This window comes from Tamandua tetradactyla, chromosome 24 (assembly GCF_023851605.1).
Source record: "Tamandua tetradactyla isolate mTamTet1 chromosome 24, mTamTet1.pri, whole genome shotgun sequence".
In the NCBI taxonomy this organism is placed as follows: domain Eukaryota; kingdom Metazoa; phylum Chordata; class Mammalia; order Pilosa; family Myrmecophagidae; genus Tamandua; species Tamandua tetradactyla.
The window spans coordinates 38238723-38262169 of NC_135350.1; the positions used below are offsets into that span (position 1 = coordinate 38238723).

The 23447-nt window shown below is 35.6% G+C and overlaps 1 protein-coding gene and 1 pseudogene across 2 annotated transcripts in view; one reads left to right on the forward strand and one right to left on the reverse strand.

Moving 5' to 3' along the window:
- The window catches only part of HERC6 (HECT and RLD domain containing E3 ubiquitin protein ligase family member 6), a 58897-nt gene that overhangs the window by 4971 nt on the left and 30479 nt on the right, over nt 1-23447 (reverse strand). Inside the window, exons 14-20 of the mRNA XM_077142885.1 lie at nt 13808-13921; nt 13367-13474; nt 12779-12958; nt 9390-9533; nt 3790-3956; nt 1698-1764; nt 252-322 (exon numbers count right to left, since the gene is read on the reverse strand). Of these exons, the coding sequence (XP_076999000.1) occupies nt 252-322; nt 1698-1764; nt 3790-3956; nt 9390-9533; nt 12779-12958; nt 13367-13474; nt 13808-13921 (851 nt within the window). The remainder of the gene's footprint in view (nt 1-251; nt 323-1697; nt 1765-3789; nt 3957-9389; nt 9534-12778; nt 12959-13366; nt 13475-13807; nt 13922-23447) is intronic.
- LOC143668261 (heterogeneous nuclear ribonucleoprotein R pseudogene) lies at nt 15471-22753 on the forward strand (annotated as a pseudogene). The gene is made up of 2 exons (XR_013168363.1): nt 15471-17330; nt 22517-22753. The product of XR_013168363.1 is annotated as a heterogeneous nuclear ribonucleoprotein R pseudogene (transcript).

Here is a 23447-nt window from a genome sequence, read left to right on the forward strand (position 1 = left end):
TTGCTAGATACTGAGATGCGTCCTGTTTTTCTTCTGATGCTTCAATCAATACACTTAAGTTTGGACTCAGAAACCTACTGTGACCTAGATCCATATGAATTTTATTCATGTATATCTTTAGGTATATTTATCGGGGTTCATGTATTTTAAACTGAAATGATAATCTGGGAAGCTATAACACATTTTTAAAGACTAGTGATACAAACATTTTATGTGTATTCAAAGCAGATATTTGAAGCTTCAAAACTTACTTGTTGGTTTGGTCCACAAGTATTGAGGTCCCATTTGGAATTAAATCAACATCATTTTGGTCCCAATGTATCTGTAACCATAGTGTATTCAGATACTAAGAATGAAAGTCTGAATAATCAACACCCCTGATACCATGATTGCCAGTACAGTGTCCCCATAGAATTTAAATAAGTAGGAGCTATATATTTATTAAGTTCACCCTTTTTAATAAGCATAGTAATATATATTAATATATAATATAATACATATTAATACAATATAATAATATATATTATATAGTAATAAATATTATACTATTAGAGGTCACCCTCCTCTAATACATGTTGTACATTGTTTTTAGGCATAAATTATTAAATTTTGTTAATAACATTATTCACATTAATTGAACAACTGCTATATCTTCACTTCAGTTGAGAGTATATGGAAATAGACATCAAATGAGGAGGGTTGGCTGCAAAGGATAGGCTAAGCCTACTTAAAATTAAGCCTGTCACCCTCAAGAGAATCTCTTCTGTTGCTCAGATGTGATCTCTCTCTCTCAGCCAACAGGACAAGCAAACTCACTGCCCTCCCCCTCTCTATGTGGGACATGACTCCCAGGGGTGTGGACCTTCCTGGGACAGAAATCCTAGAATGAGCTGGGACTCAGCATCAAAGGATTGAGAAAACCTTCTTGACCAAAAGGGGAAAGAACAAAATAAAGTGTCAATGGGTGAGAGATTCCAAACAGAGTCGAAAGAGGTTATCCTGGAGATTATTCTTATGCATTAAATAGATACCATCTGTTTAGTTAAGGTATAATGGAGAGGCTGGAGGGAACTGCCTGAAAATGCAGAGCTGTGCTCCAGTAGCCAAGTTTCTTGAAGATGACTGTGTAATGATACAGCTTTCGCAATGTGACTGTGTGATTGTGAAAACCTTGTGTCTGATGCTCCTTTTATCTACCTTATTGACAGATGAGTAAACCATATGGATTAAAAATAAATAGAAAATAGGGGGAACAAATGTTAAAATAAATTTAGTAGACTGAAATGCTAGTGATCAATGAAAGGGAGGGGTAAGGGGTATGTATGTATGAATTTTTTTCTGTTTTTTAAAATTTCTTTTTCTGAATTGATACAAATGTTTTAAGAAATGATCATGATGATGAATATACAACTATGTGATGATAGTGTGAGTTATTGATTATATAACAAGAATGGAATGATCATATGGTAAGAATGTTTGTGTTTGTATGTGGTTATGTATCATAAATAAAAAAATAAAATAAAATAAATTAAAATTTTTTTAATTTTAAAAAAATGAGGAGGGTTGGGGAAAGTCCTGTTGTACAGAAACAAAAGACCCTTCAAAAATAGCAATTCTATATTTTGAATGATACAAGGAATTATCTTTAAAAAAACAGATTACAGCTAAACTATAATCTGACTTTCATTAGTACTCACAGAATAATGTATGTAAAGTACATCTCCGATGTCATCAGCTTCATCATTTAGAAGTTCTTGCAAACTCCTAATGAAAATTTTGGTTTAAAGAATTATATTTATTGATCTGATAAAATTTTGTAAATAATAAATGATCTTTGGAAAAATTTTCAAACAGCACATAAATGCAATGTAAATTTCCTCTCCTCCACTTCCCACTCCCTCTTCCTAAAGCAAGCCTTCATTCACACTTTGATTTGTTGGACCACTGCTGTCACTGAGGCACTGCTGTGTCTTTGCGGAAAGTACAAAAAGGCTTCCCTACCTCTAGAGCAGTGACTTTCAACCAGGGGTAACTGTTACCCTCCAGGGCATATCTGGCGACATCTGAAGACGTCTTTGGTTGTCACAACTAGCAGAGAAGGGATGCTATTGGAATTCAGCGAGTAATGACAACAGATGTTGCTAATCCTACAATGCCCAGGAGAGCCCCCATGGCAAAGAATTACCTGGTGTATAATGTCAATGTTGCCAAAGTTAAGAAATTCTACTCCAGATTGTCAGGGCATACCGTGTGAATTTGCCAGCTTATTTTCCTACCAGTGGTACATGAGAACAGAGTCATTTTTCCCAATCTGTTACCAAACTTATAACTTATGAAAAACTTTTAACAGAGGTAAATCTATAAGTATAAAAATGACAAATCATTTACATTTGTATTTCCAAGTGAGGTTGAGTATATTTCCATTTTTTGATTAGCCATGTGTGTGTGTGTGTGTGTGCGTGTGTATAGCTGAGGTACATACCTAGCTGTATATATATACATACAATTTATATAGCCATATATATATACACATACATATACATGTGTGATGCAGAGATACTAATTCCTTGCCTATCATACATGTTGCCATAATTTTCCTGACAGGATATAGTTTGCTTTTAAACTTAGAACAAGTGTTCTTTTTTTAATGTTTTATTTTTAAATAATTTCAAACTCACAGGTCAGTTGCAAAAACAATACAAACTAAATATGTATAGAGAACTCCAAGATACTGCCCACCCAGATACTCAAATCCACCAACTTTTAAGGTCTTCAACATTTGCCATATCATTCTATCTGTCGGTCTATCTTACTATTTATTTATCGATTATGCAAACATTTGAGAGTGGGTTGTAAACATCGTGCTCCTTGAATACCTACAACTGCTATATATGTTTCCTAAGAAAAAGGATATTCACTTATGTAATCACCTTAAACAAAGTTATCAAGTTCAAGAAATTTAACATGGATATATAGCTTATAGTCTATGCACCAATATTTTCATATGTTCCTATAATATTCTTTTGGGTATTTTCTCCTCCATTATTAGATCTAGTCCAGGATCATGTATAGATTTAGCTGTTATTGTCTCTTTAGTCTCTCTCTCTTTTTTTATTGTAGAAACATCTATACATGGACTTTCCCATCACAATCACCCCCAAGCATACAATGCAGTAGAAATAATCACACTCACAATGTTGTGCTACCCTCACCACCATCCATTACTGGAACCTTCCCATCACTCCAAACAGAAACCCTGTACCTATTGTGCATTAACTCCTCATTCTCTCTTCTCCCCTGCCCAGTAACCTGTATTCAAGTTTTTGTCTCTTATAAGTTTGCATATTTTAGCTATTTTATATAAATGGAATCACATAATATTTTCCCTCGTGTCTGACTTATTTCACTCCACCTGGCATCTTCAAGAGAACAAGTATTCATCAACCCTTAAAAAATTTAGTTTATGACATGCTGAAACATTTAAAACTAGGCACAGCATGCATGATTCTTGTGCCGTTCAAAGTAACTGTTTGTACCTGGATAAATTTAAGGGGTTGGCCCATAGCTCTGTTTATTGTACTGGTTGATAATTAGAGGAGCATTCAGCTTCTCTTCATTTTTGAAGTTTTACTAAATTATGAGTCATGCTAAAATTCAAATTTATAAAAAATACAAACATATATTGAAACTGAGAACTCTTCTGTGTATGTGTATGTGTGTGACATTTTTTTCTGCCTAAACATAAACATTACGAGATGTGGTCCTGGAAAAGCAGTCAGATTTACTTACTCCCCGAAACGCAGACTGAGCTCTTTTAAATCCTCCAGTGATGGCTCTTGGTCCAGAAGTTTCTTAAACAGAGCCAGTGGGAAAGGAAGGTTGGCAACATTTAAATTGAGGAGGGAGAGTCCACACAGTAACCCAAAGAGGAAATATCTTTTCTTCTCAAATTTAGGCTGGAAAAGGAGATGGAAAAGAATCCTTAACATATTAGAAATAATCAATAATACAAAGGGATAAGATTAATAAGATCTCTTTTAGTCCTCTTTTCTAAAAGTCACATTTTAAAAACAAAATGATGGGCTTCAGGAAAAGAAAAATTTGAGCTCTTAAATGGGTTATAATGTTGCTCAAATTTCTTTCATTTTGTAATTTTCCAAATTTTTTCCATTTTGTAATCTTCCAAATTTGTAATTAAATACACATTAATCATTCAGAAATCAAAATGGATCAAAGACCTAAATGTAAGAACCAGAACTATCTAACTCCTAGAAGAAAATGTAGGGAAGCATCTTCAAGACCTTGTGTTAGGTAGCAATTCCTTAGACTTTACAATCAAAGCACAAGCAACCAAAGAAAAAATAGGTCAATGGGCCCTGATTAAATTAAAACTTTTGTGCATCAAGGGAATTTATCATAAAAATATTTGGAAACCATATATCCAAGATATCATTACCCACTAGGGAAATGCAAATTAAAGCTACAATGAGATACCATTTCACACCCACTAGAATGGCTACTATTTTTTTGAAAAGGAAAATTACAAATGTTGGAGATGATATGGAGAAATAGGAGTGCATTCATTCTTGGTACAAATGTAAAATGATGCAGCCACTGTTGAAGATAGTTCAGTGATTCCCTCAGAAAGTTAAATATAGAACTACCATTGGACCCAGTAATCCCATTTTTAGGCATATACCCAAAAGATTTGAAAGGAAGGACTTGTACAGATTTTTGCACACTGATATTTGTAGTGGCATTATTCACAATTGCCAAAAGATGGAATCAACCCAAGTGTCCATCAACTGATGAATGGATAAACAAAATGTGTATATACATACAATGGAATTTATTCAACAATAAGAAAGGAATGAATTACTAAAGCACATTATAACACGGATGAACCCTGAGGACACCACATTGAGTAAAATAAACTAGACACAAAAGGACAAATATTGTGTGACATCACTGGCATGAACTAATAAGAATAAACAAACTCATAGAGTCAGAAACTAGAATATTGGTTACCAGGGGCTGAGGTGGGGATAGAGAATGAGGAGTTAATGATTAAATTGTATGAAGTTTTTATGTGAGTGGATTTGTAAAGTTTTAGTAATAGATGGTGGTGATGGTAGCACAACTTTATGAATGTAATTAGCACTGCATATCACATTATATGTGAATATGGTTAAAGGGGGAAAATTTTAGATTGTGTCACTAAGATAAAAATTTTAAAAAGGGACTACTTCACTTGACAAACCACAGTTAATAGTACAAGCACAAAAATGTTCTTTGGTGAATTATCACAAATGCACCACACTAATGCAAGGTGTTAGCAATAGGGTGGTAAATGAGAACTCTGTATTTTATGCATGCTTTCTTTTTTGTAAACCTGCAAAAACATAAAAAAAAATAATGGTTCAAAACAGTAAGTAAATGCATTTATTTTTGGTTACTGACAGCATATCTGGAGTAGAAAGAAATACACATATATTCTTAGAAACTAAAGTTTTCACTATTTAATTTTATACTTTTTGTCTTCAAATTCATATAGAAAAACAAAACCAAGAAAGGAAGGGTACATTTTATCTACACTTTCCACGGGCATCAGGCATTCAGTGAGAGATAAGTGACTGAGGCTGCTGACTGTGAAAGTGGGTAGTGGAAAGAAGGGAAGAGTCTTGATGAAGTTAGCGTGACCTTGTAGCCATAGGTGAGAGAAAATACTGGCTATGTCCGTCCATACCCTCACTGCACCCTATCAGAGAAATCACTAGCCTGAAATAGTGAGATTTGTATTCAGCACCAGCCTTACTGTTAGTAGCCGCATGACCTAAGAGCACCTGTGTTATATACTGCCCCTCAATCTACTTCCCCTATTTACTTAGAGTAACTTTGAGAATAAACGTTAAAAATACATTTGGGTTTGAAAACGAGTGGAAAGTATGATACAAGTAATTTCCAAAGCTGGCCTCATTTAACCTTTATAACCTAATCTAACCTTTCCCCATGATTTAGAATGTGTCCCCTGGGCTCCAGTTCATTTTGTCTCGTCTCTGAGCCATCCATAAATCAGAATTGTTTTTGTCTCTGTTTTCTATCCAGCAACAAAGCATAATGCTTATGTATGAGGATTTTGGGATCAGATAGTCCTGAATTCTTACCCTGGCATAGTCACATGCCAGTTGTATATCCTTCAGCTATTTAATCTCTTTGAGCCTCAGTTTCTTCATTTGTTAAATAGGGATAAACCACTTGCCTCAGAGTGCTTGTGTAAGGTTTATTTTTTTCTCTCCATCCTGCACTCACATATCTTTGATCCATTTTGTCCCTACCCTTCAACATCAACATCAGGCTCCCCATTCTCCTGATACTTTCCCAACCATTTAATTCATCCTTAATTTCATTCTGTCCTACTTAAGAATTCCTTGAATTTGTATAGTGCCTTAAAGTTTTCATGATGCTTTCATACTTTCACATACCTTATCTCATTTTACTTTCACAACAGCCCTGAAATCATGCAGAGCAGAAATTATGCTGTCATTTTATAGGTGAAAAAACTGAAAACTCAGAGGTGAAATGACTTGTCCACAACCACCAAGATAGAACCCTGGGCTTCTGATCCCACACTGGTGCTTCTTTCCCCACCCTGTCATGCTTCTCAGAAACCATTACATGTATCAGTGTTAGTTCATTTTAGTGAGACCATACAGTATTTGTCTTTTTTGTTTCTGGCCAATTTCACTCAGCATTATGTACTTAAGATTCATTCATGTTGTTACTTGCTTCATGACTTTACTATGTTTTATAGCTGTGTAGTATTCCATCATATATATATATGGTATATATATATACCACAGCTTGTTTAGGCTGAGAGATTTCAAATAGAGTTGAGAAATCATTCTGGAGGTTATTCTTATGTAGTATATAGATATGCCTTTTCAGTTTTTTGGTGTATTGAAGCAGCAAGAGGGAAATACCTGAAGCTGTTGAACTGTAATCCAATAGCTTTGATTCTTGAAGACGACTGAATAACTATAGAGCTTTTAAGGTATGACTGTGTGATTGTGAAAACCTAGTGACTGACACTCCATTTTCCCAGTGTATACACAGATGAGTAAAAAAAAAAATTCAATAAATAAATAGTAGAGGGGAGCAGGAATATGGAATATTTTGGATGCTCTTTTCTACTTTTTTTGAGTAATGAAAATGTTAAAAAATTGATTGTGATGATGAATGCATAGTTATATGATGATACTATGAACCACCATTGTACAACTGGGAACCACTGATTGTGATTGTACAAAAACATTTTTTAAAAACTATTACATGTAAAACGTGTATGCTGGTTAGAAAGAATTATGCTCCCTAGAAAAGCCATGTTAATCCTAATTCATCTTGTGGGAGTGGCCATTTCTTCTAATCCCTATTCAGTGCTGTATGTTGGAAACTTGATTAGATTCTCTCCACAGAGATGTGATACACCCAATTGTGGATATTAACCTTGATTAGAGGGAGATGTGACTCCACCCATTCCAGATGGGTCTTGATTAGTTTACTGAAATCCTTTAAGAAGGAACATTTTGGAAAATACTTCAGAGCCATCAGAGAGCCATGGGAACTCACATAGCCAGAGACCTTTGGAGATGAAGAAGGAACTCGTCCCTGGGGGAGCCTCATGAAAGAAGAAGCCTGGAGAGAAAACTAGCAGACATGGCCATGTTCACCATGTGCCTTTAGTTGAGAGAGAAACCCTGAACATCATTGTCCTTCTCGAACTAAGGTGTCTTTCCCTGGATGCCTTAGCTTGGACATTGCTATATCCACGCTCTAATTTGGGTATTTTCATGACTTTAGAACTGTAAACTTGCAACTTAATAAATTCCCCTTTTTTTTTTTTTTAAAGGAAAGACAGAGAGAAGGAAGGAAGGATAGAAGGAAGGAAGGAAGGAAGAAAGGGAAACATTTTTAAACATTTTCTTGTTTTATTGTATTCTGTTTCTCCGTTTTTGTTACATGGGCTGGGGCCGGGAATCGAACCGAGGTCCTCCGGCATAGCAGGCAAGCACTTTGCCCGCTGAGCCACCGCGGCCCGCCCTAAATTCCCCTTTTAAAAAGCTGTTATGTTTCTGGTATATTGCATTCCAGCAGCTAGGAAGACTAGAACAGAGGGCAATCCATAATTTGGAACCAGTTGGCAAAGTTTATTAGTATTTAAATTTTATCATTCCATCTATACGTATAAGAGCTTCAGGATGAAAGGGATTGTGTCTTATACTAATTTGAATCTGCCACAAAATTTAATACAACATGGGTCCTTAGGAAACATTCAATAATTTATGGGAAAGGGAGCCATAAACAGAAGTTCAACATGTGATTCTGTCTAGAACTATTTGCTCTGTGTTACTAATAGAAAAATGAAGGCAAGTACTTTATTACTTTAAGGAAGAAAATGTTTATATTTCTGAGAGATTTATTAAAAATTCATGAAAGAAACGAATCACCTTATTAGAATTGGTGATGATCTCTAGTAGTTAATCAATAATTTCTCTCCTTATTTGAAGCACTCTAGATCAGTGCTTCTCAAAATCTGACAGACACACCTCATGGAGCACATGTAGGTGACCAAAGCCTCTAAGCTGCACAGCAGGTCTTAACCATGCTGTAATAACCCATACTTGAGCTCGCCTTGCCACACTGAGAGGATTCTGACTGAAAAAGAACAAATTGTTCCTAAACCAAGAAAGGAGGTTGCACAGAAGGAAAAGATGTCCCAGAAGAAACAAAACTTATGGTTCAGGAATAAATTCATCTTAAAATAAATGCAAATGAAAGTAAAAAAAAAAAAAGAGAGACTACATTAGCCTTTCCTTTATATAAAATTCTAGCGTCAGACCAGTCTATGGTGACAAAAAGCATGTCAGGGGTAATGTGGACATCGTGGAGAGGGACAGGAAGGAGGAATTAGAAACAGAAGCAAACATTGTGGGGGGATGGATACATTCGTTATCTCTATTGTGGGGGATAGTTTTCATGAGTGTGCACACATATCAAACTTCATCAAACTGGACATTTCAAAATGTGCAGTTCAGTGCATGCCAATCAGACTTTAATAAAGCTGTCTGAAAAAAATGTAATGTTCATGCAAATCAGCTGGGGGATCTTATTAAAATACAGGTTCTGGGTTAGTAGGTCTGGGGTGGGGCCTTACATTGTGCTTTTCAAATAAGTGCAGTAGCTGTTGGGACTTCATTTTGTGAAGGTCTATGTAATCCAAGTTTACAGAATTTTCTATGATTTTAATGTTACAGCATCTGGTATACTTTTTCTGGATCTCATCATGTACATTTTCCGACAAAAAAAAGAAAGAAAGAAAGAAAGATACTTACTCTGACAGGAAACCACATGTAGGAACCCTCTTCAGGATAAATGAACATTCCATATTCTGGTTGGGTCATCTCTTCAAATATACAGTGGAAGAACTCTGCACTGACCCCTCCAGCCTCAGGTTCAATTTCTTTAATAAATTCAACCTGATGAAAGAGAGCACACTTCCAAATCCAGATTTAAAATACAATACACTACTAATGACCATTCCTGTGAACCAGATAGTATATAAAATAACTCCATGTTTATTCAATTTACATACGTAATTCCTATTAAAGTTCCTATCTGTACTTTTTCATTCCTCTACTTCTTTCACTGAGGATATGATAATAAGTAGCTTCTTTACTAAGAATATCAGATATCATCTCTAGTTATACCCTAATCTCCTTTTGACTTCTCTGAAATTTTGTGTCCCTAAATTTCCAAAGCCCACTCTCTACTCTTTTTACATTTTCAGCATTTCTCTCTCTGTTGGGCCTCAACCCTAACCTGAAAATATGCTCAGATCTACTTTGCTTCCTAAATAGTTCCCTTTCCTCAAGATAATGCTATCTTTCCATTTAGTTTCTCTTTCCTCTCCCTAGACACATTAGAAAAATTTTTTTTTTATTTTGAAATATTTCCAAACTTACAGGACAGTTACAGAAATAGTACAAACCTTATACAGAAAACATCAATGCCTCCCTACCCTATCAGATACCTGGATCCATCAACTTTAACATTTTGCCACATTTGCTGTCTCATTCTTTCTATCTAGCTATCTGTCTGTCCGTTTATCTAGTTATCAATACCTTTATATATCATGCTCCTTGAACACTTACTACTATCATGTACATTTCCTAAGAACAAGGATATTCACTCATGTAACCACTGTGAGGGCAGTTATCAAGTTCAAGAAATTGAACATTGATAGAAAGCTTACAGTTTACATTCTAATATTTTCATACATCCCAATAGTGTCCCTTTGAACCTTTTCTCCTACCTTGTTAGATCCCACCCAGGATCATGTATTATACATAATTGTCATTGTCTCTTTAGACATTATTATTATTATTATTGATTGTGGAAATAAAATCATTCTTACATCCTCATAATCCATCTTCCTCTCTGAACTTGCTACTGAGCAGTTCATGCCATGAAACTATTCACTCTAAGATTACTGTAAAATGGGTGCATGAATCATTTACATCAGCACATCATCCCATGTGCCAAATGCAAGGATGTCTAGCAAGACCTAGAATTCACCAATTATGCCAACCAGCATCTTGAACCAAATGTCGATGTGTTTCAAACCTCTGGGCCCACCGAATGTCCTGATTATTCTAATTTTCTACCTTCACACACCATTCAGACTTCACAACCTTGGCTCCAGGCCATAACTATTTGCTTTCTCTTTCTTCCACCTTAATTAGAGCCTCTGGATTGGGACATTTGCAGGCAGCCCTCAGACCTAACTGTCCAAATCCTTTGTGACCAAGTACTATCCTGGTTTCCCCCTTACTTTTCTAACCATTCCTTTTCTATTTCTTTTTCTGGCTAATTTACAAATATATATATCTTTTTTTTTTTTGTACAGGGAGGCACTGGGAATCAAACCCGGGTCTCCGGCATGGCAGGCGGGAACTCTGCCACTGAGCCACCGTGGCCCACCCTGCCTTCTTATATTTTTAATGTAAAATATACTACTGTTCTCTTTTTATTCTTTTTGCCTGGAAGATCTTATCTATTGCCACTTTAATCAATTTAACTCCTTGGCCACAGAGCATCATCTTCAAGGGCCACCTCACATTTCCACATGAATATCACAATAAGAGTTTAAACCTATTTTCAATTCTCTTATTTCTGCTCATTTCCACCAGCAAATTGGCCTATATCATGGCCAGGACCCACTCATAATACGCTCTGACAACCTTGCTGTGCTCAGAGTCTATATTTTGATTAATCTGTCTCGATTTATTTTCTGAGCACTTTGTCATCTCCTGCATAGAAAATCCTTTCCCATTAATTTCTTCACAATAAGGATTTAGAGGAAAATAAAGAGAGACATACAACTAGAAAGTATGACTTATAAAATAATTACTTTATTTTTTACTAGGGTCCCACACTCAGAAGTATCCCTTTCCGATCTGAGTCCCACACTCCAGATTCTGTTTTTTTCTCCAAATACCTAACTCTTGCCCCCTGGCTGATACCAGGAAAATACACCCCCTTATAGACAGACTTCGGTTCCTACCTACTGTGTTAGTCATTATCCTACAGCCTCGAGAAAGCAAACGATCTGCCATATCACAATGAAATCTTACAAGCAAAACAAACAAATAAACAAACAAAAACCCTTCCAGGTACTCATGAAGGATGAAGTGGGGAATGGCTGTAATTGAGACACAAGAGTATGGAAAGTCAATTACTGAAACCAGAACCAAGATGTAAGAACAGTACCCATTCCACTTGCTACTAGTTGATTGCATGAATAGCCTAATTCTTCACTCCTCCTTGATCCATGTCCTCTGCATGTGATTTTGTAGTTCTTCCCATTAAACAAGCTGAGTACATTCCCCTATCCCTTGATTTGGGTTCAGCCATGTGCCATGCTTTGATGAAAGCAATGTCTGTTTCATGGTTGGTCTTGCTATCTTGCACCTCTACTACAGCTGTGAGCAGAATATGCTTGCTTGTCCTGAGTGGAGGATAAAAGACACACAAAGCAGAGCTAAACTGCCCCAGCCCAGCTAGCGTAGATCAGCCAATGCCTGGACAGCTCCAAGACATGCAAGGAAGCTCAGTCAAGATATGCAAACTGACTCCAATGAGTTCAGACTAGATCAACAGATCCTCAGCTCAACTGTGTATCTATGAAAATAAATGTCTTTATTTATTACTTTTTTTATTGTATAGTATAACATATACACAAAGCAAAGAAATAAAAAAGCAACAGTTTTCAAAGTACTCTTCAAAAAGTGGTTCCAGGATAGATCCCAGAGTTTGTCATGGGTTACCATGCGATCCTCTCATATTTTTCCTTCTACAATGCTTTTATTTTAAGCCATTAAGTTTGGGGATGGTTCACTATGGAGTATTTTTTGCCATCATAAGTAATTAATAGTTAACTTATAACCCAATGTATGATTAAACATCCCACAGCTATTCTCTGAAAGGTAAAAGGAGAAATCTGAAAACCATAAAGCTGATGAAGAGAACAGAATTGAAAGCGACCTCAGATCTCTTATTATAGTAAACATGATAGAGGCAACATGATATATTCAACATGATGAGATGTGTATCCACCCTATAAAGCTGCAAATGTAGGCTCTTTTAAGCAAACTTTTGCTAAATTATATAAATATTTCCCTTTTATATCAGTAAAAGTGCCCATTAAGACTTTTTACTGTACCACCAATGGTTTCCATAGGTCAGTGACTTCAAGTTGACTTAACTGAAGCAGAGCATCTTCAACCAAGTGACTTCGTCTGACTCTAAGTGTCAACATGGGTGATGAAAGTAATGTGTCATTTCTTTGCTGAACTGTTTGCCTCAAATCCTGGTATCCAGATACCTTTCTCTCTTCTGACTTCTAAAAAAAGAAATATTGACTCACTTGAATGGCTAAAATTAAAATTCTGACAATTCTTTGAAATTATTAAATAAAAGGTTGATGAGAGGCTTAACAAAGGAAGAATCTTGTGTTTATCACCTGAACTCACTGATGAGTCTCAGCATTAACAAGAGTGCAACAACCAGACTTATGCATTGAAGTACGGAAAAAGTGAAAAGAAATTGGGCCTTGGATATGCTGTAAAACATTTCGGAAAAACCAATCACAGTAATAACTACAAAATCAACAAAAGTGACAGGGGAAGCAAATGTAGCAAAATATTGATGACTATTAAATCTTGGTGATGGGTTCAATATAATATTATCTATGTTTTATGTGTGTTTGAAATTTTACATAATAAAAAAATTTAAATCAGTGTATACGTACCAACATTTTTATAAATAAATCACTGCACAGCATTTTAATTTTGGATAGCAAATTAAAGACAAATGGAAAGTCACTGAAAATAACAGGACTGAAATTGCCTGCAGGTACCTATAAAATAAACAGAGATACTGGTTTTGACAACTTTAAAAAATAAGAAGAACTTCATTCTTTTGCTAATTACCTTAAATTATTTCCCTCTATACTTTCTGGAATCTGTTCTTAAGAATTCAAATTATCTATAAACAAATTTCCAAGAAAATTCATTTGTTTTGTAGGTGAATGGTGTTTAAGTTTTCATTGATCAACAAATTTAAAGAATTCAACATCAAAAGGAAAAGTATTTGAAATCTTGATTTATCAAAAAGATACACACACAGCTACTAATGTGTTCCCCTTTAAAGAACGAAATTTCTCAAAAGTAAATGCTATTGTTACTCTTACCAGGTTTTCATTCCGTGTGATGAATTTCCATCTCTCTGCATTAAAGTTGAGAAGATAGGAGAGTTCATTTATGTTGAAAGTATTTTCTGGCAGTTGACAGTTAACTGTGTTTACCTTAAAGGGAATATGACCCATGAATTTCATTTTGTATGATTGAATAATTTAATCTATGATATAGATATGTATGGCTGTTGTAGCATCAATCATAACAAAGACATACAAAACAATAATCTGTCAATGAATAGAGTTCTATAAAATTTTCATTTGTTTATCTGTAATTTCTCCAATTTCCACATAGAAATATTGTCAAAGATATAAGATATTGGTAAAAGGGGTTAATGAATCAAGTTTTAAAGCACAGGTATATGCAAGCAGTTTCAAATATTAAGAACAGAAGCACCCTAGAACTCCAAGATACTTTTAACAAATTTAGGACTTTATAATTATTCATTAATTAGTAAATATTAATTTGGTACACACTATTTTCCAGTCATGGGACGAACCATACAATAAAATACTCCCGGCTGAATGGGGAGCAGATGTATTATTTGTACAGAATTTTTAATAAGGTTGATTGTAAATGTTTAGAAACAGATGGGGTAATGGTACATATTACTGTAGGTGTCATTAACAGATCTGAATCATGGCTGTGATCGTGGATGAGAGGGGAAAAATTCAGGGCCATATACGTCACTAGAAGGAAAGCAAGAGGATAATACATGGGACTGTATAACATAGTGAACCTGGTTATGGATGATGATTGTGGTTAATTGCACAAATGTAAGAATGCTCTTAAATGAACTAGAACAAATTTATGTCCTAATTATAAGGTGTTAATAACAGGGTGGTACATGGAAAAAAATAGAACTAATGCAAACTATGGACTATAGTTAACAACAATACTGTAATATTCTTTCATTAGCTGTAACAGAGGTTCTATATAAATGGTAAGTGTCAATAATAGGAGTGTATATAGGGTATGGAATTTTTCTTTCTAGAGCAAAGAGAAGGTTCTCAAATTGACTGCGGTGATGAATGCACAACACTGTTATACAGAGAGCCACTGATTGCAGACTTTGAATGGATTATATGGTATGTGAATAAAACTTCTTTTTTTTTTTTTTTTTTAAGAAAGAGGGAAAAAAAAGCTCCTGACTCACACAGAGTCTAGTGTCTAATACAGGGCTCAGCAAACTTTTTCTTAAGCCAAACAGCAAACATTTTAAGCCTTGAGGGATATATGATCTCTGTCACAAATACTCAACTCTGCCAGTGCACCATGAAAGCAGACACGGACAGTACATAAACGAATAGTCATGTATGGTTCCAATAAAACTCCATTTATACAAACAGGAGACTGGCAAGTGGGCACAGCTTGACAGCCCATGGGCATAGACTGCTGATCCATGGTCTGTTGATTAATACCAACTAATGGCCAGACAGCTAGGGTACACTATGATTAGGGAAGGAATTAAAAGGTTCAAGAAGGCATCCCAGAGAATTTAACATCTGAAAACAATGATCTAAGCTTCCATCATAACAAATTAATCCAAAGGACAAAAGATAGGAATTAAGAAAGCTAAGAACAGTCCATGGGGGGGGAGGGGGTGGCGTGCACGCCATTTCTAGTCGTTTTCAAAGCGCCTGGCGCTGATTCTCACGGGCCCGGCCGCTGGCCCTTGCTCTGCCCTGGATTGGTAGCTTATGCGGATCTTGATGAAAGAGCAATTGATGCTCTCAGGGAATTTAATGAAGAAGAAGCTCTGTCTGTACTACAACAGTTCAAGGAAAGTGACTTATCACATGTCCAGAACAAAAGTGCATTTTTATGTGGAGTAATGAAGACCTACAGGCAAAAGGAGACAGGGGAGCAAGATGCAAGAGTCCACAAAGGGACCTGATGAAGCAAAGATCAAGGCCTTGCTTGAGAGGACTGGTTATACTCTGGATGTAACCACAGGACAAAGGAAGTATGGCAGTCCTCCACCAGACAGCATGTACTCTGGCATGCAACCTGGAATTGGAACAGAGGTCTTTGTAGGTAAAATACCAAGAGATTTATATGAGGATGAGTTGGTGTCCCTTTTTGAGAAGGCTGGTCCCATTTGGGATCTACGTCTTATGATGGATCCACTGTCTGGTCAGAACAGAGGGTATGCATTTATCACATTCTGTGGAAAGGAAGCTGCACAGGAAGCTGTTAAACTGTGTGACAGCTATGAAATTCATCCTAGTAAACACCTTGGAGTGTGCATTTCTGTGGCAAATAACAGGCTTTTTGTTGGATCAATTCCGAAGAATAAGACTAAAGAAAACATTCTGGAAGAATTCAGTAAAGTCACAGAGGGTTTGGTGGACGTTATTCTCTATCATCAACCCGATGACAAAAAGAAGAATCGGGGGTTCTGCTTCCTTGAATATGAGGATCACAAGTCAGCAGCACAAGCCAGATGCTGGCTGATGAGTGGAAAAGTAAAAGTATGGGGAAATGTAGTTACAGTTGAATGGGCTGACCCTGTGGAAGAACCAGATCCAGAAGTCATGGCTAAGGTGAAAGTTTTATTTGTGAGAAATTTGGCTACTACAGTGACAGAAGAAATATTGGAGAAGTCGTTTTCTGAATTTGGAAAACTTGAAAGAGTGAAGAAGTTGAAAGATTATGCATTTGTTCATTTTGAAGACAGAGGAGCTGTTGTTAAGGCCATGGATGAAATGAATGGCAAAGAAATAGAAGGGGAAGCAATTGAAATAGTCTTAGCCAAGCCACCAGACAAGAAAAGGAAAGAGCGCCAAGCTGCTAGACAGGCCTCCAGAAGTACTGTGTATGAAGATTATTACTATCACCCTCCTCCTCGCATGCCACCTCCAATTAGAGGTTGGGGTCGTGGTGGGGGGAGAGGTGGATATGGCTACCCTCCAGATTACTATGGCTATGAAAATTACTATGATGATTACTATGGTTATGATTATCACGACTATTGTGGAGGCTATGAAGATCCCTACTACAGCTATGATGATGGCTATGCAGTAAGAGGAAGAGGAGGAGGAAGGGGAGGGCGAGGTGCTCCACCACCACTGAGGGGGCAGGGAGCACCACCTCCAAGAGGTAGATCTGGCTATTCTCAGAGGCAGGCACCTTTGGGACCACCAAGAGGCTCTAGGAGTGGCAGAGGGGGTCCTTCAACAGCAGAGAGGCCGTGGTTCCCGTGGAGCTCGGGGCAATGTGGGGGCAATGTAGGAGGCAAGAGAAAGGCAGATGGGTACAACCAGCCTGATTCTAAGCGCCATCAGAGCAACAACCAACAGAACTGGGGTTCCCAGCCCATCGCTCAGCAGCTGCTTCAGCAAGGTGGTGACTATTCTGGTAACTATGGTTACAATAATGACAACCAGGAATTTTCTCAGGATACTTACCGGCAACAGTGGAAATAGACAAGTGAGGGCTTAAAAACAATATTGGCAAGATTTGATTGGCTCTAGATCTACATTCTTCAAGAAAAAAATTGGCTTAACTGTTTCATCTGTAAGTAGCAATTTGCTGCCATTTGTATTGAGCTGAAGAATCACTATTGTGTATATATTCAAGTCTTTTTATTTTTCCTCTTTTCATAAATGCTCTTGGTCATTATTAGGCTTGCAGAGTTCCCTTATTCTGGGAGTTATAATGCTTTTATCGTTTCAGGCTTCATTTTAGCTTCAAAACAAGCTGGGCACACTGTTAAATCATGATTTTGCAGAACTTTTGGTTTTGGACAGTTTCATTTTTTTTGGATTTGGGATAGATTACATAGGCGTATGGAGTATGCTGTAAATAAAAGTACAAGCTAGTGCTTTGTCTTAGTAGCTTTAAGAAAATTAAAGCAAACAAATTTAAGTTTTCTTGTATTGAAAATAACCTATGATTGTATGTTTTGCATTCCTAGAAGTAGGTTAACTGTGCTTTTAAAATGTTAAAACTTCACACCTTTTTGAAATCTGCCCTACAAAATTTGTTTGGCTTAAACGTCAAAGCCGTGACAATTTGTTTTTGATGTGATTATATTTCCAATTTCTTGTTCATGTAAGATTTCAATAAAACTCAAAAATCTATTCAAAACAAAACAAAACAAAAAAGAAGGTTAAGAACAGAAATTAAGGAAATGGAAACAAATGTACAATAGAGGGGATCGATAAATAAAAAGAAGATTAGTGTTTTAAATAAATTCAGGGGTAAAATTCTCGCCTGCCATGTGGGAGACCTGGGTTGGATTCCCAGCCCATGAACGTACCTCTCCCCACAAAAAAAAAAAAGAAAGAAAATTCAACAAACAGTGCTGCAATAATGAGACAGTCATATGGAAAAGAATGAAATGTGACCCCAACCATATAGCATACAAAACAAAACAAAACAGGATGTCATAAACAAATTTATGCCAAGAAATTTGAAAACTAAAATTAAATAAACAAATTCCTACCAAAATATAACTGTCACAGAAGGAATATAAAGTCTGAATAATCCTATAACTATTGAATAAATTAAGCTCATGATTTAGATACTGCCCACAAAGAAATCTCCAGATTCAAAAGGCTTCCCAGGTTAATTCTACCAATTACCTAAAGAAAAGTAATGCCAAATCATACCCAATCTCTTCCATAGATTAAAAAAAGGGGGATACTCTCTAGTCATTGCATGAAACCAGAATCACCTTATGAGAAAATAAAATAACAGGTCAATCTTGGTCATGATTATGGATATTAAATATCCAAAACAAAGTCTTAGCAAACTGAATCTATTGAGATATATAAAATACCCAATCATAAACAAATTCAGTACATCCAAAGAAAGCTAAGGTGATTTAATAACTGAAAATCTATCCCTGTATTTTGCCATATTAACAGAGTGGAAAAAGAAATAAATGCAGAAAAAACATGCAACAAAACTCAATATCCATTTATAGTAAAAATTCTTAGCAAATTAGGAATTAGAAAGGTGCTTCCTTAATCTTTTTAAAACTTATCTATAAAAACCTATAACAAACATAAAATGATGTTAAAGTATTTCATTTGGGATCAGGAACAAGATAATACAGCACTGCATTGGCGGTCATAGCCTGTAAAATAAGTTAGGAAAAAGAAAGGAAGAAAAGAAAGTTATTTTTCTCTAGTGAGATGATTGTACACACAGAAAAATCTAAAACAATTAACAGATTAGCAGTAATATGTGAAGTTAATAAGATTGATAAAAATAAAATTAATATAAAAATAGCTGCATTTCTATATGCCAGTGACATCTTTTGATACTGAACTTTTAAAAAGATACCATATTATAAGAAAAAAAAATACGTAATTGGATCAGATCAAAATTTAAAAATTTGTGCTTCAAAGGACACTATCAGAATGGGAGAAAATAATGGAACTCTTATAGCTGAAAAGGGACTTATAGCCATATAAAAAGAAATCCTTCAATTCATTAATATAAAGATACGTAGCCCAAATAAAAATCGGCAAATGATTTGAATAGGCACTTCTTCAAAGAAGGTGGATAAATGGCCAATAAACACATGAAAAGATGATCAGCATTATTAGCCATCAGGGAAATGCAAGTTAAAACCACCATAAGATACCTTTTCACAACCACTAGAATGACTACAATAAAAAAGATGGATAACAAAAAGTGATGGCAAGGATGTGAAGAAACTGGAATTCTCATACTTTGCTGGTGGGAATGTAAGATGGTGCAGCTGCTTTGGAAATCAATCTAGCAGTCCTTCAAATTGTTAAAAATAGAGTTACCGTCTGACCTAGCAATTCTAAAACTCAAAAACTTGTATATGAGCAAATACAGCCACATTATTTATAATAGCCCCAAAGTAGAAACAATCCAAATGGAAAAATAAAAGATGGTATATGTAAACAATGGAATAATATTTGGTAATAAAGGAAATGAAATAATAAATGTTATAACATGTATGAGCCTTGAAAATATCATGCTATATGAAAGATTCTAGTCATAAAAGACCACATGTTATATGAAGCCATTTATAGAATATATACAGAAGAGGCAAACCTATGGAGACAGAAAGTAATTGGGGAGACTCGGGGAGAAATGGGGAATAACTGATAATGAGTTTGTGGCTTATTTTAGGGGTGATGAAAAGGTTCTAAAATTGGTTTTGGTGATGGCCACACAACTCTTGTGAATACACTACAAACCACTGAACTGTACACATTAAATGAGTGAATTGTACGGTATAGGATATAAACCTGTTTTTAAAAGGTGCCATGTACAATTACATCTAAAATAATTAACCCAATAAAAGATTGCAATACTTCCACACATAAAATTATAAAATATTGTAAGAAATTAAAGAAGACAGAGAGATAAATCATAATCAGACTTAGAAGACTCAATATTGTAGAGTTGTCTATTCTCCCTCCAATTATTCTATAAATTCAATTCAATACCACATTAAAAGTGCAATCAAAAGCCCAAATGATGGAACTTGCAGAATGAAAAGTTAATTTTTAAGTTTGCATGGAAATGAAAATAAGCAAATACTGAAGAAAAATAAAGTGTTAAGACTTGCTCTAACACATGTCAATATTTACTTTAATGATACAATAAGTCCCCTACTCACACCATATACAAAAATTAACTCAAAATGCATAAAAAATCTAAATATAAGAATTAAAACTATAAAATTCCTAGAAGAAAATATAGGGGAATAGCGTCAGGACTTTGTTTTAGGCAATGATTTCTTAGACTTTATACTCAAAATGCAAGCCACTAAAGAAACCATAGGTAAAATTAATTTAATCAAAATTAAAACCTTTTTGCATGGAAGAAATTATCTGGACAGTGAAAAGACAGTTGACAGAATGGGAGAAAATGCTTGCAAATTACATATCTAATAAGTGCTCAATATCAAGAATATACAAAGAACTCCTAAAACTCAACAATAAAAAGCAAACAGCCCAACTGAAAAATAGGCCAAGAACGTCAATAGAAATTTCTCCAAAGAAGATATACAAGTGGCCAATAAGCACAGGAAAAGATGTTCAACATCATTAGCCAACAGGGAAATGCAAATTAAACCCACAATGAGATACCTCTTCATCCCCACTAGAAGGGTTATTATTAAAAAAACAGAAAATAGGAGCCCTTATGCACTGTTGATGGGAATATAAAATTGTACAGCTGCTGTAGAAAAGTTTGTCAGCTTCTCCAAAAGGTAGGTATAGAATTACCCTGTAAATGGCAATCCCATTTTGAGGCTTACATTCCCAAAGAATTGAAAGCAGTCACTTGAACAGATAACTGTACACCAATGTTCATAGCCACATTATTCACAATAGCCAATAAGTGAAAACAATCTGTGTGTCCATTAATGAATTGGTAGATAAATAAAATGTGGTTTATACATAAAATGGAACACTATTCAGCCACAAAAAAGAATGAAGTTCCAAAACATACTACAACATAAATGTAGTTTAAGACATGATGTTGAGTGAAATAAGCCAGACACAAAAGGACAAGTATTGCATGAATTCACTTACTTAAAATAACTAGAATATGCAAATTCATAGAGACAGGAAAAGATTACAGGGTGCCAGGGGCAGGGGTATAGGGGGGAGTGCTTAGTGGATATAGAGTTTCTGTTGGGGTGATAGAAAAGTTTTGGTAATGGATGGTGGTGATTGTAGCACAACATTGCTGAATTGTATATACCACTGAATTGTATATTTTAAAGTCACTAAAATAGGAAATACAATGTTGTATATATGTTACCATAATAACATTTGAAAGAAAAAGATATAATAACTAAGGCAATATGGTATTGATGCAAGGGATGGTTAATAGAACTGGAAATAAATGGCAACTTGATTTTCAACCCAGGCAGTACTACACAGCACTGGGGAAAGAGATGAACTTTAATTAAATTAAATTAAAAGAGATGTGCTTTAATTTAAATTAAAAGAGATGTACTTCAGAAAGAAATAAAACGAACTTAGAAGGGGGAGAAAGATGTAAGAAACATTGCCCTGCTACAATGGCCTGTATACAGCAAGAGAGAATGGAACCTCAAAGTAGAATGAGAGAGAAAGGGTAAGAACTGATGGCATTGCAGAATGCAGACATGTCTGAAAAGTTAGCATGACTTAATACTGTGCTTTCTATACCATAACCTCAGTATAGATTTCCATTTGTCCATAAAACTGAAGAGACCATTGGAAGGTTTCAGGTCAATCATCATGTTTATTAAGGACAGCTTAAATATAGTAAATTAGAATTTAATCATCATAGTTACTGATCAATAATTAATTACAGTTTAATTGCTTTACAGCTGAGGCACAAGAAAACCAAAGTATAAATCACTACCCATATGGAAAAAGATGAATATCAAAGAATACTATCTCTTGCTATTCAAAGAGTGGTCTTTACCCCAACAGCACTGACATCACCTGAGAGCCTGTTAGAAATGCAAAATCTTAGACCTCAACCTAGGTCTATTAGCTCAGAATCTGCATTTTAACAAGATCCCTGGATAATTCATAAGCATTATTAGACTTTGATAAGTACTGCACTAGGTGCTTTGAACAGTGCCTATCAGTGCAACTAAGCAACTAAACTAGGCTTAGTCCTGGTACTATAGCTCTGGAACTCTTCTGGGAATTCCTGATTTATGTGGGAATTCAGTTAATTCCTCTGGAATATTCTTGTGTCCTCAGGTCTGCGCAAGAGTACAACTTGATCTCTATTTTCCGTGACTACTACTCAAAGCAGAATGAGAATGACATAATCAAGCCCTTCTAGAACAGACTTTTCACACTGGTGACGCCAATATCTCCAGAGCCACACAACATATGGGCGCCAAATCCTGATGGCATCATCTGATCCTCTGATAAGGGATTTAACAAATATTCTGATAACAGCTGTTAATATCACAAAATATAACATTGAGCCTCTCTCTGTTCCAGCCATAGTCCTTCACAAACTCTTCTTGTCTTTTCATTTAATTTTTACTGAGTTATATGGATTTTAAATGTACAGATTGATGAGCTTATATACCCATATACTTGTGTAAGCACCACCAAGAACGAGACACGGAACACTTCCGCAGCCCCTAGCGGACCCCCCCTTGAGCTCTTTTCTTCCTGAATTAAAAAAAAAAATTTTTATCGAGATATCTTCACACACATACAGTCCATCCAAAGGATACAATCAGTGGCTCACAACATCACCACATAGCTGTGCATTCATAACTGAAATGTTTTTAGAACATTGCATCACTCCAGAAGAAGAAAGAAAAAGGAAAAACTCATACATCCCATACCCCTTAACCGTCCCTCTCACTGACCACTAGTATTTCAATCCACCCAGTTTTTTCTTTTTTACTCCTTATCCCTACCTGCTATTATTTATTTATTTATTTTGTCCTTATTTTTTACCCATCTGTCCATACCCTGGATAAAGTGAGCATCAGATACAAGGTGTTCACAATTACACAGTCACATTGTAAAAGCTCCATAGTTATACAATCACCTTGTAGAATCAAGGCATCTGGAATACAGTTCAACAGTTTCAGGTACTTCCCTCCTGCCACTCCAATATATCACAAACTAAAAAGGGATATCTATATAACGCATAAGAATAACCTCT